Source organism: Pithys albifrons, chromosome 5 (assembly GCF_047495875.1).
Source record: "Pithys albifrons albifrons isolate INPA30051 chromosome 5, PitAlb_v1, whole genome shotgun sequence".
In the NCBI taxonomy this organism is placed as follows: Eukaryota; Metazoa; Chordata; class Aves; order Passeriformes; family Thamnophilidae; genus Pithys; species Pithys albifrons.
Window position 1 is genome coordinate 2178045 of NC_092462.1, and position 15922 is coordinate 2193966.

General features: G+C 51.7%; 1 protein-coding gene across 37 annotated transcripts in view; it reads right to left on the reverse strand.

Annotated features, from left to right (window-relative positions):
* ANK2 (ankyrin 2) overlaps positions 1-15922 on the reverse strand; it is a 271916-nt gene that overhangs the window by 67260 nt on the left and 188734 nt on the right. For all 37 annotated transcript variants that reach the window (XM_071555418.1, XM_071555392.1, XM_071555397.1 and 34 more), the window contains 8 exons: positions 15688-15885; positions 10184-10282; positions 9917-10015; positions 7416-7514; positions 6060-6257; positions 4080-4178; positions 2932-3030; positions 681-878 (listed from right to left, as the gene is read on the reverse strand). In XM_071555418.1, coding sequence (XP_071411519.1) covers positions 681-878; positions 2932-3030; positions 4080-4178; positions 6060-6257; positions 7416-7514; positions 9917-10015; positions 10184-10282; positions 15688-15885 — 1089 coding nt within the window. The remainder of the gene's footprint in view (positions 1-680; positions 879-2931; positions 3031-4079; positions 4179-6059; positions 6258-7415; positions 7515-9916; positions 10016-10183; positions 10283-15687; positions 15886-15922) is intronic.

Consider the following 15922-nt stretch of genomic DNA (forward strand, 5'->3'; position numbering starts at 1 on the left):
ATGTACAATCATTAAAAAGAAAGAGAAAAAAAATTGGAAAGGTCCCACATAGGATTTTTCTCAGTCTCCATTACAACAATAATGTTATTTGCCAGATGCTGCCAATTTCTTCAGCTGGAAAAAAAACTGAAGGACAAACACATGAGGAAAAGAGCCTTTGCTGGTGAGAGCACTCCACTCCTTCAGACTGCAGCTCTCAGGTTTTGAAACATGTTGTTAAAGCCACCCATGGGCCCACCAACTCCAGGATTTTACATTCCTCTTCCTTTCCATCTAATGCAGAACTGCAGGAGCACATGGAAAACACCTGAGAGATGGCAAGGATGTGGCACAACAAAAATACTGCAGTCCTGCCTTCCTGAATGCTCAGAAACAACATTCTCTTGGTCTGCATTTCCACCCGAGCCAGGTGTTACAGAGGTTTCCTCTGGACACAGCAAACAGCCACAGCTCCTCCTGTGCATTACCCACCATAGATATTAATTACATGATACAAGTTAACTCATTATTTTCCAGTCCTAGATATCCCCTCCTCATTTTTACTGTTCACCCACCTGTTGTCACTCCTGCAGACTCACAAACAGAGAGAATTCCTGACAACGTATCATCATTCCCACACTACACTGAGGATCTCAGAGGATGTTCCCACCCACAGGACTTTGCCCCTGGCTGTGAGTTACCTTCGTTGCCACGTGGATGTTGGAACCCTTCTCCAAGAGCAAGGTCACCATGTCAGTGTGCCCCTCCTGCGAGGCCAGATGCAGCGGGGTGACCCCCTGCTTGGTGAGAATGTTGGTCTCAGCCCCGTAGTCCAGCAGAGTGGTAGCTATCTGCATCTGATTCTTCTTGGCAGCAATATGCAGAGGGGTGTATCCATTCTGACACCAGCCAGCAAACAAAAGGAGAATGAAGTTAACACAACAGCCATGTAAGCCCTAAGAAGTCAGGCACCATAAAGCAGCATTATGTGATGCTACCCTACTATTAGAGAGGAGAGTTCATTAAATTTGCAAGGCCAGACATGTCCCACATAGCCCTGCTGTTGTGCTGCTTTGTCCATCTGTTACTTTCACTGCCTAGACTAGAACAAAGCCAGCCCTTGCCAGGGTGGGCAGGACTGTTCCACTGATACCTTCAAATTATCCCGAGTTTGGCACCTACATTTTGTATAACCCACGTTGCAAACAATCCCTTCTGACTGATGAGTGACACCCTCCCTGGTGAGTGATGGGGGCACACATTATGCTCTTTCAGGGCAGGTGGGTAGAGATGAGTTTTTGCAGTTGGAATTTTGATGCATGTGTCAGTCACTGGCTTGAAACAGCAATGGGGAAGGAATGTTTTTGTGATTGAATTAACCATTTAAGCACAGCAGAACAGCATTTTCTGTCAATAAGAAAACTTCCTAAATGCTTTGTAACACACCATGGGGGAAAATCCTGGATCACAGAATGGATTGGGTTGGAAAAGCCCTCCGAGATCATCAAGTCCAACCCTTGGTCCAACTCCAGTCCCTTTACCAGATCATGGCACTCAGTGCCACGGCCAAGCTCAGTTGAAAAACCTCCAGGGATGGGGAATCCACCCCCTCTCTGGGCAGCCCATTCCAATGCCTGAGCACTCTCTCTGCAAAGAATTTTTTCCTGATCTTCAACTTAAATTTCCCATGGCAGAGCTTAAGCCTGTGCCCCCTTGTCTATTGCTGAGTGCCTGGATGACTGCAGACAAGTCCTCTGGAGGTGTTCAGTTGGGTTGGGCTGTGGTTTGTTGTTTTTTTTTTTTTATTTAAATGGGAGATGTACCCAACTAGCCTGCTCTCCATGTACTGTCATGGAAACCACAGCCTCAGTGCCATCCCTGAGCCAAGTGGCTGCACTTTGGCAGCCTGTACAGCAGCAGCTTTGCACAGGGTAGGACATTCTGAAGTTGCACTGATTTGGTCACTATTTTCCCCTTACACAGTGATACCAAGACACTGCTCCTAACCCTGGAATGAATTCCTTGCGTGCATGCTCACCATATAATTTACTAATATTGCAATAATGAGGTGACTTCCAGCAGTGACCAAAGCTGGGTCCCCTCAGAGCTCCCCCTGACTACACAGTGATACCAGGACACTGACACAGATCCTACCCCAGAATGGCTTCCCTGAGTGTGTGGTCAGAGCTTACATTGCTAATGTCATTGCTAATATTGCACAACAGTGAAGTGACTTCCAGTTTTGACAAAAGCTGTGGTGGGGCAGGGGCCCCTCAGGGGTCCCCTCACCTTCACAGTGATACCTGGACATCCCACTCCTAACCCTGGAATAAATTCCCTGTGTGTCTGGTCAGAATAGACATTTCTGAAATCAGTGTTAATACTGCACAACATTGAAGTGACTTCCAGCTGTGACCAAAGCCATGGTGGGGCAGGGTACCCTCATGGTCCCCTCATGACTGTGAGGCTTCCCCTCAGGGTCCTCTCACAGCTTCCCCTCATGGCTCCCCTCAGGGTCCCCTCATGGCTGTGAGGCTTCCTGTCAGGGTCCTTTCACAGCTTCCCTTCATGGTTCCTCTCCGAGTCCCCTCAGAGTCCCCTCATGACTCCCCTCACGACTCCCCTCACAGCTCCCTTCAGTGTCTGCCTCATGGCTTCCCTCAGAGTCCCCTCATGACTCCCCTCAGGGTCCCTTCATGGCTCCCCTCAGAGTCCCCTCAAGGTTCCCCCCCTCAGTGTCCCCTCAGAGACCCCTCATGGCTGCCCTCAGGGTCCCCTCATTGTTCCCCTCAGTGTCCCATCATCACTCCTCTCACCTACACAGCGAGACGAGGCCACTCCACTCCTAACCCCACGTGCCCGGCCAGAACAGACATTCCTAAGGTCCCCCCGTATGGTCGGTCGGTCAGCACAGATATTTCCGCGCCCCCGGGCCGGGCCCGCCCCGCTCACCTTGGCCGTGCCGTGCGGCGACGCGCCCTTCTCCAGCAGCAGCAGCGCCACCTTCTGGTTGTCGTAGTGCGCGGCCACGTGCAGCGGGGTCAGCCCGTTCTGCAACGGGAGCGCGCGTGAGGCACGGCGGGGTGGGAAACGGGATGGGGGGAAACGGGGTGGGATGGGGGGAAACGGGGTGGGATGGGGGGGGGGCAACGGGGTGGGATGGGGGGGGGCAACGGGGTGGGATGGGGGGGGGGCAACGGGGTGGGATGGGGGGGGAAACGGGGTGGGATGGGGGGGGGGAAACGGGGTGGGATGGGGGGGGGGAAACGGGGTGGGATGGGGGGGGGGAAACGGGGTGGGATGGGGGGGGGGAAACGGGGTGGGATGGGGGGGGGAAACGGGGTGGGATGGGGGGGGGGAAACGGGGTGGGATGGGATGAGGGGAAAGGCGATGGGATGGGATGGGATCGAATGGGATGGGATGGGATGGGATGGGGGGGAAATGGGATGGGATGGGGGGGAAACGGGGCGGGATGGGGGGGGAAACGGGGCGGGATGGGGGGGGAAACGGGGCGGGATGGGGGGGAAACGGAGTGGGGTGGGATGAGATGGGATGGGATGGGATGGGATGGGGGAAACGGGATGGGATGGCATGGCATGGCATGGCATGGGGGGGAAACTGGGTGGGATGGGGGAAATGAGATGGGATGGGATGGGATGGGATGGGACAGGATGGGACGGGACAGGATGGGACAGGGGGAAACGAGATGGTGATGGAAGGGAAATGGGATGGGGGGGAAATGGGATAGGATGGAGGGGAAATGGGATGGGGGATGGAGGGGAAACAGGATGGGATGGAGGGCAAGGCCATGGCTGGCCATCAGCAGGGAGAAGCCAGGGAGCAGGTGAGGCAGGGTGGCAGGTGCAGGCAATTCCCACCCCTGTGTTTGCCCCTCAGGAATGTGGCAGCTGGGCGGAACCAGCGATTCCCAAGCCACAGAAACAATGTGCCCGCAGAGCACCCTCCTGCCACGGAGCCAAACCCAACCCCCAGGGTATGAGCACAGGGCAATGCGACCCCAGCAAGGCCAAAAGCAGCCACAGCCCTCTGGGTGTGCACATTTCACCAGCTCTTCCCTGGGAATAACTTCCCTCCGTACCTTGCCAGCGGAATCGGGGCAGGCCCGGCGCTGCAGCAGCAGCTTGGCCACCTCCAGGCTCCCGTATTTGGCTGCCACGTGCAACGGTGTGAATCCCTTCTGCAAAATTCCAGGAGACAAAACACAGGTGTTTGAGTCAAAGGCCACGCTGACATCTCACTTTTAAGAACTGTGTACTAAGCTCTTATTCCTCAGCCTGTTTCCAGCTCTCAGGATCCTCGAAAGAGCAGCATCTCTCAACAGAAACACAGGAAAATACTTCCCCCTTTATTATCCTGTCAGGCTGGCAGACTTTTATCTGATACACACCCTGCGTGGGGACAATGAAGGCACTGCTTCAAATTTACACCCCAAAGCAGCTGCACTTTTTCTGTTTCATGATGACAGCTTTAGAAACATTTCCTGTTATCAATTGTTCCCAGTAACAATGAGACACCAACTAAATTCAGGGAGAAAAGCTCCAAACTTCATATTCCACCATTAGGGTTGGGTGAAAAATTATTTCTATTTGGACCTGTGTTATCCCTACAGTCACTAAGTTCTGCTGCAGCTAAAAAAAGCCCTGCTCTTTGCCTATTTTAATTTAAAAAGTGATGAGAAAAACTCCTGGATGTGTGACAGTAGGTGGCAGTCTGCACTGCCACCCAACAGGAATTTTGGGAAGCTACAATGACCTATTTGCCTGGAACAAAAGTGGTGTTTAATTTTTGTTATCATTTAGCTCCATTAATCCCACCTCAGAAAGAGTTTGTATCAGGGAATCTCAAACATTTTCAGTAATCACAGGTCTGCAGAGATATTATCTAGTGGGCTACGTCTTCTCCTACTGATAATTACAGAATGTTCCTGCAATAGTGATTGCCATCAAGCAATATGGGAAATTAGGAAAGTATTTAGTGTATTTTTAGCCATTCTAATGTGATCTAACAGCTGGAGAAAAGGAGAACAGCCAGCACTCCCAATAATCCGGGGATCATAATATGAAAATTGCTGGTTTAGTCTTCTAAACCCTGGAAGACATCCTGTTGTTCAACAACATGTGTTAAGCTCCAGCTGTAAAACCAAGGGTACTTCAATAACAGGGAGAATGGCACGATTCTTGCTTATCCCATGCTTGAAATTTGGAAAAGATATCTTGGTATATAATTCTCTTCAGAGCTATCTATTTGCTTACATACTCGTTGCTCTGTTATAGGAACATACTGTAAACATTTGTGGCTAAAAAACCCAATAATGATTCTGCAGAGTATTTTACAACCCTGGACAAAATGGCCTGTTGTGTCACAAGACACCTTATTTATAGAACCACTGAAAATAGATTCAGCATTCGATGCAACTGGCCAGATGCTGACCTGCATGTTTTAGGAGAATTAAAGCAGCAGAGCAAAATTACTTTACTGTTTAAATAAACATGGTATTGAAGAATAAGGAGGCCTGTTCATAAAAAGTGTGTCATTGCCACCACTTTTGTTTTCTGGTAATTTTGTCCAAAAATCCCTACCCATAGACAGTGGGAAAGAGAAAAAAAAGGGCATTTCAAAAATCCCTACCCACAAAAGACAGTGAGAAGGAGAAAAACAAGGGCATTTTTAAACCTGTTGGGACTGTGTGTTTATCACGATCTGCATTTGGCTCTGGTAGGAACCAAACCCAATTTAGACATCAGCAAAACGAGTTGAAATGTGATTAAGTCGATACATCGCTCCAGTCTATTGGGTGCATTAAGAACAAAGCATCTCCCAGCAGAATCACAGAATCCCAGACTATTCTGGGTTGGAAGGGACCCACAAGGATCATCGAGCCCAACTCTTCAGTCAATGGCCCACACAGGGGATTGAACCCATGACCTTGGCGTTATTACAACCAAGTTTTAACCAGCTGAGCTGATCTCAGGGTGACAGCACATGCCTCCTGGAGCAGAACCCGGAGCAGAACCCGTGCTGTGCTCCTGGCACAGGGATGGGGAGTGTCCTGCCTCACCTTGGTGGCCATGGAGTGCGAGGCGCCCGCCTCGAGGAGCACGGAGGCCACGTCCACCTGTCCCTCGCGCGCCGAGATGTGCAGCGGGGTGTACCCGTTGGTGGTGGCGGCGTCGGGGTGTGCCATGTGCTGCAGCAGCAGCTGCACGATCTCCGTCTTGCCCAGGCGGGAGGCGATGTGCAGAGGGGTCTGTTCTTCCTACAGCTCAAAGCAAGCAGAGAATTAGGAGGGCAGAGCCACCCCGGGCAGAGCCACCCCGGGCATGATATCCTGGTGATGCCCCCACGCTCAGCCATGCATTTCGTTCACAGGATCACAGTGATGCCTAAGGATTTTAATGGATTTTGGGATTATACAGGTTACATGGATTTTCCTGGGTTGCTCATGTATGAGGTGGTATTGGAAGTTACTAAAACATTTTCTCATACATTCTCAAGCTCTCTCAAGGACACGCTGCTTTGAAGAAGCCACCTGCAAGATAGCTTGGAGACAAAACACAAGCAGAAGCCCTGCAGGTCCTGAGCTTCTCCAAGGGGCAGTTCTGAAGACCTCTATGGGTGGGGCACCAGGAGAAATGAGAACCATGGATATCTCTTATGTTAATTGCTGGAGAGGTTATAAAAGCCGTGACATCCCTGGTCATGTGTGTGCATGTGTGGGCCTGCACATGAGTGGGCCTGTACATGTGTGTGTGCAGACCTCGGGTGTGCACCTTGAAAGCTTTCATTAAAGGCATATTCTTGGTACAGAAAAATGAAAGGTGAGCAATTCAGATCTATGTGGACCTTGTGAGACTGAAGCAGCTGCAAGCTACGAATCAACAAGGCCAGAGCTGCTGTTGACCAGTAAAGGAGACATCACTCCCTATGAGTTCTCAACAACTCCCCAGAAGCTTCTCATGAGAACACTTCGACTTTCACACATGAACCTGGAGACGTACCTGAAAACATCCAGGATGAGTTCATCTAAACATTGGATTTGTGAGATAAGGATTATAACCAATTAGAGTTTCTAGTTTGATGGTGTGAAGTTCAATTTAGCCAATAGAATGTAGTCTTAACAATATATAAACCGTGTGCTCTGTGTAATAAAGGGTCTTTCACCATAAACCTTAAAGGCTTGTTGAGTGAAGTCCTTTTCCTCTGCCATAAGATTGTTTTCTTTAGTATACCATCTATCTTTTTCCAATAATATTGTTTCTGAGTGTCTCTTTCCACAGGAATTCAGGCAACAGACAACAAGAGGAAGGGGGAGCACAAAACCCAGCAGTAACTCATCACCTCCCAAGATGAGTGACTGCCTCATCTCTTCTGCCTCAGCCAGAGGGAGCAGAAGCACTGGGAGCAGAACACCTACCCTGGCTCTGGCATCCACCAGGGCCCCGTTCCTCAGGAGGCAGCGCACCACTTCCACCTGCCCGGCTCGCGCCGCCATGTGCAGCGCAGTCTCCCCACGCTGTGGGAAAACAAAAGCATCTCAGTGTCCTCAGTGAAGAAACAGAGCTCTGACAGAGCCCTCCCCACCCATGAGAACTCGTGCAGAGCTGCCTTTGTGCCAGCTGAGGCTCTGGTTCAGCAGGGGCAGCTCAGGACAGGGTGTGGGTATGTGGTGGTGGGCCTGGGTTTGCTCTGGATTGCAAGCTGGCAGATCCCAGACAAACATCACAACTGCAGAGGGGCAGAACCACAACCCTGCTCATGGAAAATTCTGCCCTGGCCACGTCTGTTCCTCAGCTCCCTACACTGCAGTGCATCAGCTCGTGGGCTGCACAGGAGATAAGAGCACATTGAGCCTTTCCCTCTCCAGGGACTGCAAGGCATGTGAGCCTCAAGATGGGAGGGGATGTTTCTCCAGATGGTCCCTTCCTGCACGCTGTGTGGAGCTGGCAGCACTCAGAGGCCTTGCAATGGCTGAGCACAACTGAGCCAGCATATGAAATGTGTAAAATCTGGGCTCTGCAGCATGGCTGTGTCTCCAGGCTGTGCCATCAGTCTGGTCTCAAGTCTTTTGTAGCTCACAGAATTTGAAGGGGAATAGGAAATTTCAGAAAGCTGAGTGAAGTGATATGGAATTTCAGGTCAGGAACTTTCAAAGCATCTTTTTGAAGAGGTTTGCAAAGCAACACTGAAAATGAGTATTCCTTGGTGATGGCATTTCCAGCTTAATTAGGCTGTTCTTTGAGTGCAGAGCCCTAAAGGGAACTAGAACAGTCCTGGTGCAGCTCCCCAGTATCTGGTACATCAGGTATTGGGACAGTTCCACAACCAGGAGCTCTGTATTTATCTCTTATGTCATGAGAACATCAGAACAGCAGGACAGATCCTTCCTTTGTGCTAATTGTTCATTTTTTTTAGACTCAAGCTGGAGACTATCCTGTAAGGCCTTTAGCCCCTTGGCTACCAATTTAAGTGCCAAAATGAACACTCTGGTCAAGACCTTTTACATCAGAAAGGGAATTATGTCTTCCTGTCCTTGGATTAGATGTAGGGAAAGAAGCAGCCAGAGCTTGCCTGCTATTATGGACTTGTAATTACAGCAAGCCCTGTTGAGCAGGAGCTGATTTATCTTGTAACTTTTAAATTAACTTTGTACTACCAGCTTTCATTAGTAAGTAGGCAACAAACAAAATCCCACGGCCCCAGTTACAAATCTGAATAATTTCATCTGTATAAATATTATTACATGAGGAATGAGCTGTTTAAAACTGAATAAGGTTTACATTTTGCACACTCTAACAATCAAATTTCTACAACAACTCTTTTGAGCTTGAATTAGCAAAGCAATTTAGTTTTTGGAAACAGGAATTCAGCAGGGAATCTCAGCTTACCAAGCAAAAGCCAAGACACCTGTGCAGCAGAAATTGGAAAGTGTTAAACTTTGCACTCAAATGACCAGCAACCCAACACTTTTAATTGCATCCACAAGAACTGCTTGTTGGCTTTCATATCACCAATAAAGTTATTATATAAAGATTGTTTCTATGAAAAAGCATGAAAGTCTGTTCTACTGAGTCACATAAACAGCTCTGTGTGCTCAACATTTTTACTGCATTCCATGTAAGATTTTTCTGAGAAAAACTAATAGAGTCTGATTGCTGTTGGGTTTGTGGTGGGAACACTTATCTACAACCTTATTTACTGCTAAAAGGCTGCTCTCAGAGTGCACATGGTCCCAAGCTGAGTATTTGTTTGTACTGACAAACTCAAACAGTAAAATATCTACAAAATACAGCTCAGAAAACTATAATTTTTTTAATTGTTATTCTTGGTAACAAGGCTGTTGGTATACAAATACTTATTTCTAGGGTAAGTCGGGGTCTGCATTTTGTGTTACCTCCCAAGGGTCACATTTTCTAGATTTAATCACCAGTTCCTGGAATTTCCTGTCCAAGAGGAACATCTTGGGTTTCACAGTTTTACTTTTTGTTTAATTGTTGGGGTTTAAGCACTTTGTGCCCTTTCAGTGACAAAAATGACACAACTTCAAGGCAGCCAGTGAAGTTCCTCAGGCAGAAATCAGAGCCATTGGGAGTTGAATTTCATCCTTTGGAGTGGAAACACAGACTTTGTGGGCTTTGGCTTAGAATCCATTTTGGGTGTATTTGGTGAGCTTTGTCTGTTTCTAAGGAAAACTTGACCTACTTGAGTGTTGTTGGGGAGTCCACGAAACCACAGATGGCTTATAAAGCCATAGACACTCACCATTTTCCCTTCCTCACTAAAGCTGCCTGAACAGTTTGTCCTAAACTGCACCAAAGTCCTACAGCCCCATTAAAATGTGACCTTTGGTTGGGCTCCAGGGTGGGGCAGAGACCTCCTGGAGGTTCAGCAGGTGGTTCTAGTGCAAGCCATACTCACAATGTTAGTGACATCGGGGGAGGCTCCGTTCTGCAGCAGCAGCAGGACTATGTTCAAGTGGCCCATAAATGCAGCCACGTGGATCGGGGTGAGGCCCGACTGCGAAACAAAGCAAGAGCAGTTTTACTCCCCTGCACGTAGGGAAGGGGCTTCTCTGTTTCATTAAACATCAGGTGGAAGTGAGGTGTGACAGGAAAGAGAGAAAAGAGGAAGCAAAGAGGGAGAGAGAGAAGGAATGTTTCTTCAGGACATGAAATGGTTTTCTACCTCTGTTATAGCCTGGATTGAAGCCCCATATTTCACCAGGAGTTCCATGACTTTGATGCGGTTTTTCTTGCAGGCAATGTGCAGTGGAGTAAAACCATTCTGTGCAAAAGACAGTCATGTTAGTTGGGAACATGCAGCTCCACTCCCCACGCAGCTCTGGGAGCACCAGGGTTAGAGCAGCAGCAGCAACAGGTTAGAAATCCCAAACTATTCTGGGCTGGAAGGGACCCACAAGGACCACCGAGTCCAACTCTTCAGTCAATGGCCCACACAGGGGATTGAACCCATGACCTTGGCATTGTTACAGCCAAGTTTTAACCAGGTGAGCTCATCTCAGGGTCTAATCAGAGAGGTCTCCAGGGCCTGAGGCAGGACAGAGCAGTGCTGTTCTCCCCAGGCAATGGAGAGAAACCCAACTTGCACCTCCAAACCCCAAACACAGACATGCCCACCCTGACTGAGGTGTGTGTGGGCATGTCTGCACGTGGGTCACATGTGGCTGCCAAGGAGGGCTTACAGTGGGTCCCAGGAGTGCCCAACAAAAGGGGAATATAAGAAATTATAGGGATCACCTTGGACCCAGTGCCTTTGCAAAGCATTTTCTATACCTCTCTAGGAGAATCTCCAAATCATTTGGGTTGGAAGGGACCTGAAAGCTCATCTTGTTCCACCCCCTGCCATGGCAGGATCACCTTCCACTATCCCAGGTTGCTCCAAGCCCTGTCCAACCTGGCCTTGGACACTTCCAGGGATGGGGCAGCCACAGCTTGTCTGGGCACCCTGTGCCAGGGTCTGCCCACCCTCACAGTAATGGTTTTTATTTCCTAATATCTAACCTAAACCTCCTCTCTTTCACTTTAAAGTCATTTAAACTGAGACAACAGAGCACTTCTTCCAGATTCCACCCTACTTGGTTGTTCAATTTGTAATCCAAGCACCTGCATGTATTAATTTTTAGAGTTATTCATCAAGCTAAGGCATAACATTGAGGTCTGAGTGTGTGTGTGTGTTCTGTGAGGTGCCTAAAATAAAGAACCCCCCACTTCAGCTGTGGGGCCACCAGGAACTACTGGAGTTAATGCAGGTTAAGGGTGTGCCTAAATAAGCAAACACATCACCCACCACACGTGAGCAGCTTAGTGAAAAGCACAGGTAATTTTTTCTAGATGCTGCTGAAAAATGGCTGTATTTTCTAATGAGGAGCATCAGAATTGCTAAACAGTGAACCAGCAGTAACCAGAACCCAGCAGGGAACTCTCAGCCCATGGGAAGGGGCACGTGACAGATTATTCTACAGGCAGCTTCTGTTAAGGGAAATGTTAATTACTGGTTGGTTTGAAGGTGCTCTAAAGCACATACAAATTGCCAAAGCTAAGAACTCACACAGTGCTTGTATCCCCAAAGCATTTTGCAAACATTAACTACTATTTTTTTAAAAATCTAGCTGAAAATGAATTATTTGTAGTATTTATTCCATCACAGGACTCTGCTGAATATTGTTACTGCTTCTCCAGTTTCTAAAGAAGGAATCAAAACCATTTGATATTTTACCACCCACACAACATCTCTCATGTATTTCATAGGGAGTTTCACTGTTACAGAACTTTCTGTATTTGCACTGAATTTTACTGACTGAGTTGATTTAATTTTGCCACTTCTATTTAAGTCAGGAACACTTTGATGGGGGAGAGGAGAAGGTAAGAAAAAATTGAATCAGTAACAGAAATTATGAGCTTCATTTAATATGTTAAACACTCTAAACAAGCCAGAGGTGACAAGCCCCTGATGGGAGAGGAAACAAGAGAGAGGGGGAAAAAATTGTGATGGGAAGAGAGCAATGAGGCAGCAGCCTGAGGGTGCTCTCATTTCATTTCAGGTGTATCCCAGGGAAGGAGGAAGGGGAAGAGAAGGTTTATTTCTTGGTCAGGTAAAGAAAGAAAGATGTGGGGGGTGGCATAGGACATGTATGTGTGGGTGGCTGAGGAAAGTACAGCTAAAGATAATCAGAAGAGTGGCAAGAAAAAAGGATGAAAACAGCATCAAAAAAGACCAGCCAAGTGAATATGCCAGTGAGAAAGACAAACCAAGAAGAGCATAAGAAAAGGAAGCAAGAGGGGTCACAGGATCAGTGGGTATGGAAAGGCCAAGAGAAATCAGAGGGCAGAAGAAAATGGTGTCAGTAAAGTCAGTTCCAAGGAATAAGGAATAGGGAGAGCCTTCCCAGGAAAACACTGGGTCCTGCTGGGGACAAGGAGCTGGAGAAGGCATCCCAGTGGCCTGAGGGGGAGTCTGTGGAGGCCTGAACAGCGCAGGCAGTGGCAGAGTCCTGGCCATGCAGAACCTCAAGGGTTCACAGACCTGATTTCCACCACAGAGTGCAATATCTTGGTACTTTACCTCCCATCCAGCTACCAAGTCCTGTATGACAGAAAATTGAAACCCTGACAGGCTTTGGATAGATTAAAGTCTCATGAAATGTTGTCAGAGCCTAATGTGGTGTTTTTCTCTCCTTTAGGGGTGATGGTCAGATCAGTGAGTGAGAGGAATCATATCTGGGTTCCTGTAAGCATCAGAATTGCTTTTGAAACAAAAGGAAAATGGCATCTAATAGAGGGGAATGCCAGCATTTCATAAATGTAGAAATATTAGCTTTTAAATACGTTATCTCTATGCCAATTAACTTCAACTGGAAGCTTATAAATGAGTTGGGCATCGTATCACACAGTATGGAAAACTGAAGAATGAAGGCAGCAAAACACCAATGTGTGTATTAATATCAGCTAGAACTGTCTCTTGTGGCAGAGGACATGCAGTATCAAAAATGGAAAGAATCTTGTAGGAAATGGGCTTGTGAAGATGATGAAGCAGCAAGCCCAAATGTCCTGAAAATAGAAATTTTTATGGTTGTGTAAATATATGTTCCAAAATGGATTCCTTGTTCTTTTTTTCCCTGAGTCACTGCCTTCTTCCCCAAATCCCCTGAAACCCCCTTATCTCACCAACCAGGATAGCCTGAGTAGGTCTTGAAAAAGTTTGTATAAGTTTTCCTTATTGGCCCCTATTTCACCCTCTCCCATTGGTTGTAATCCCTGATTTCTTGTTGGTTGTAACTTGAATCCCACCAGAACCTTTAAATACCTCTCCCCACGGTAATAAAGCTCTCTCTGGTTCCTCCCTGGTGCCTCCCTGTGTCTCTCCTGGGGCATCCTGGGGGCCACATGGTGGGGAACAAAGGGGGAGCACATCCCCTTCAGATAACAGGTGAATTCCCAGGACCTGGGTGCCCCTCTGACTTCAGGAACCCTGCAGAGCTCCCAACCTGACTCCACATCCCTTCCCATGGAATGCACTCCATGACCAACCCTAATGCCACAAGCACAGCCCACCACCAGGTGTGACACCCCTGTCACTCCTGCCCCTATTCCAGGCTGGTGGGGTTTGGTGCCAGCAGCATTTCCATGGGCTGTGCTGGTGGGAGCCCCCCAGGAGGGGCTGTGCTGGTGGGAGCCCCCCAGGAGGGGCTGTGCTGGTGGGACCCCCCCAGGAGGGGCTGTGCTGGTGGCAGCCCCCCAGGAGGGGCTGTGCTGGTGGGAGCCCCCCAGGAGGGGCTGTGCTGGTGGGAGCCCCCCAGGAGGGCTGTGCTGGTGGGAGCCTCCAGGAGGGCTGTGCTGGTGGGAGCCTCCAGGAGGGCTGTGCTGGTGGGAGCCCCCCAGGAGGGCTGTGCTGGTGGGAGCCCCCCAGGAGGGCTGTGCTGGTGGGAGCCCCCCAGGAGGGGCTGTGCTGGTGGGAGCCCCCCAGGAGGGGCTGTGCTGGTGGGAGCCCCCCAGGAGGACTGTGCCAGTGGGACCCCCCAGGAGGGCTGTGCTGGTGGGACCCCCCCAGGAGGGCTGTGCTGGTGGGAGCTGCCCAGAGGGCTGTGCTGGTGGGACCTCCCCAGGAGGGGCTGTGCTGGTGGGACCCCCAGGAGGGCTGTGCATGCGGGACCCCCCCCAGGAGGGCTGTGCTGGTGGGAGCCCCCCCAGGAGGGCTGTGCTGGTGGGAGCCCCCCAGGAGGGGCTGTGCTGGTGGGAGCTGCCTAGAGGGCTGTGCTGGTGGGACCTCCCCAGGAGGGGTTGTGCTGGTGGGACCCCCCCAGGAGGGCTGTGCTGATGGGACCCCCCCAGAGGGCTGTGCCGGTGAGAGCCCCAAAAAAGGCTGTGCTGGTGGGATCCTCCCCAGAAGGGCTGTGCCGGTGGGACCCTCCCAGAGGGCTGTGCTGGTGGGAGCCCCCCAGGAGGGGCTGTGCTGGTGGGAGCTGCCCAGACGGCTGTGCTGGTGGGAGCCCCCAGGAGGGCTGTGCCAGTGGGACCCCCCCAGAGGACTGTGCTGGTGGGAGCCCCCCAGGAGGGCTGTGCCAGTGGGACCCCCCCAAAGGGCTGTGCTGGTGGGAGCCCCCCAGGAGGGCTGTGCCGGTGGGACCCCCCCAAAGGGCTGTGCCGGTGGGAGCCCCCCAGGAGGGCTGTGCCAGTGGGACCCCCCCAAAGGGCTGTGCCGGTGGGAGCCCCCCAGGAGGGCTGTGCCAGTGGGACCCCCCCAAAGGGCTGTGCCGGTGGGATCCCCCCAGGAGGGCTGTGCCGGTGGGATCCCCCCAGGAGGGCTGTGCCGGTGGGAACCCCCCAGGAGGGCTGTGCCTGCGGGACCCCCCCAGGAGGGCTGTGCATGCGGGACCCCCCAGGAGGGGCTGTGCTGGTGGGACCCCCCCAGGAGGGGCTGTGCTGGTGGGACCCCCCCAGAGGGCTGTGCTGGTGGGACCCCCCCAAAGGGCTGTGCTGGTGGGACCCCCCAGGAGGGGCTGTGCTGGTGGGAGCCCCCCAGGAGGGCTGTGCATGCGGGACCCCCCCAGGAGGGCTGTGCCAGTGGGAGCCCCCCAGGAGGGCTGTGCCAGTGGGACCCCCCCCAAAGGGCTGTGCCTGCGGGACCCCCCCAGAGGGCTGTGCTGGTGGGACCCCCCCCAGGAGGGCTGTGCTGCTGGGACCCCCCCCAGGACGGCTGTGCTGCTGGGACCCCCCCAGAGGGCTGTGCTGCTGGGACCCCCCAGGAGGGCTGTGCATGCGGGACCCCCCCAGAGGGCTGTGCTGGTGGGAGCCCCCCAGGAGGGCTGTGCTGGTGGGAGCCCCCCAGGAGGGCTGTGCTGGTGGGACCCCTCCAGGAGGGCTGTGCTGGTGGAAGCCCCCCAGAGGGCTGTGCTGGTGGGACCCCCCAGGAGGGCTGTGCATGCGGGACCCCCCCAGAGGGCTGTGCTGGTGGGACCCCCCCAGGAGGGCTGTGCTGGTGGGACCCCCCCAGAGGGCTGTGCTGGTGGGACCCCCCCAGGAGGGCTGTGCCGGTGGGACCCCCCCAGGAGGGCTGTGCCGGTGGGACCCCCCAGAGGGCTGTGCTGGTGGGAGCCCCCCAGGAGGGCTGTGCTGGTGGGAGCCCCCCAGGAGGGCTGTGCCAGTGGGACCCCTCCAGAGGGCTGTGCTTACCAGGGCGCGGGCGTTGGGGTTGGCCCTCTTGTCCAGCAGCAGTTTGGTGACGCGGTAGTGCCCGCAGTGCGCGGCCACGTGCAGAGCTGTCAGGTAGTCCAGCGTCACGTCGTCCACCGGCGCCTTGTGCTGCAGCAGGTGCTTCACACACTCCACGTGGTCGCCCTGGGCCGCCATGTGCAGGGGGGACAGCCCGTTCTGTGGCACAGGACACACAACAGGGACCGCTCTGACT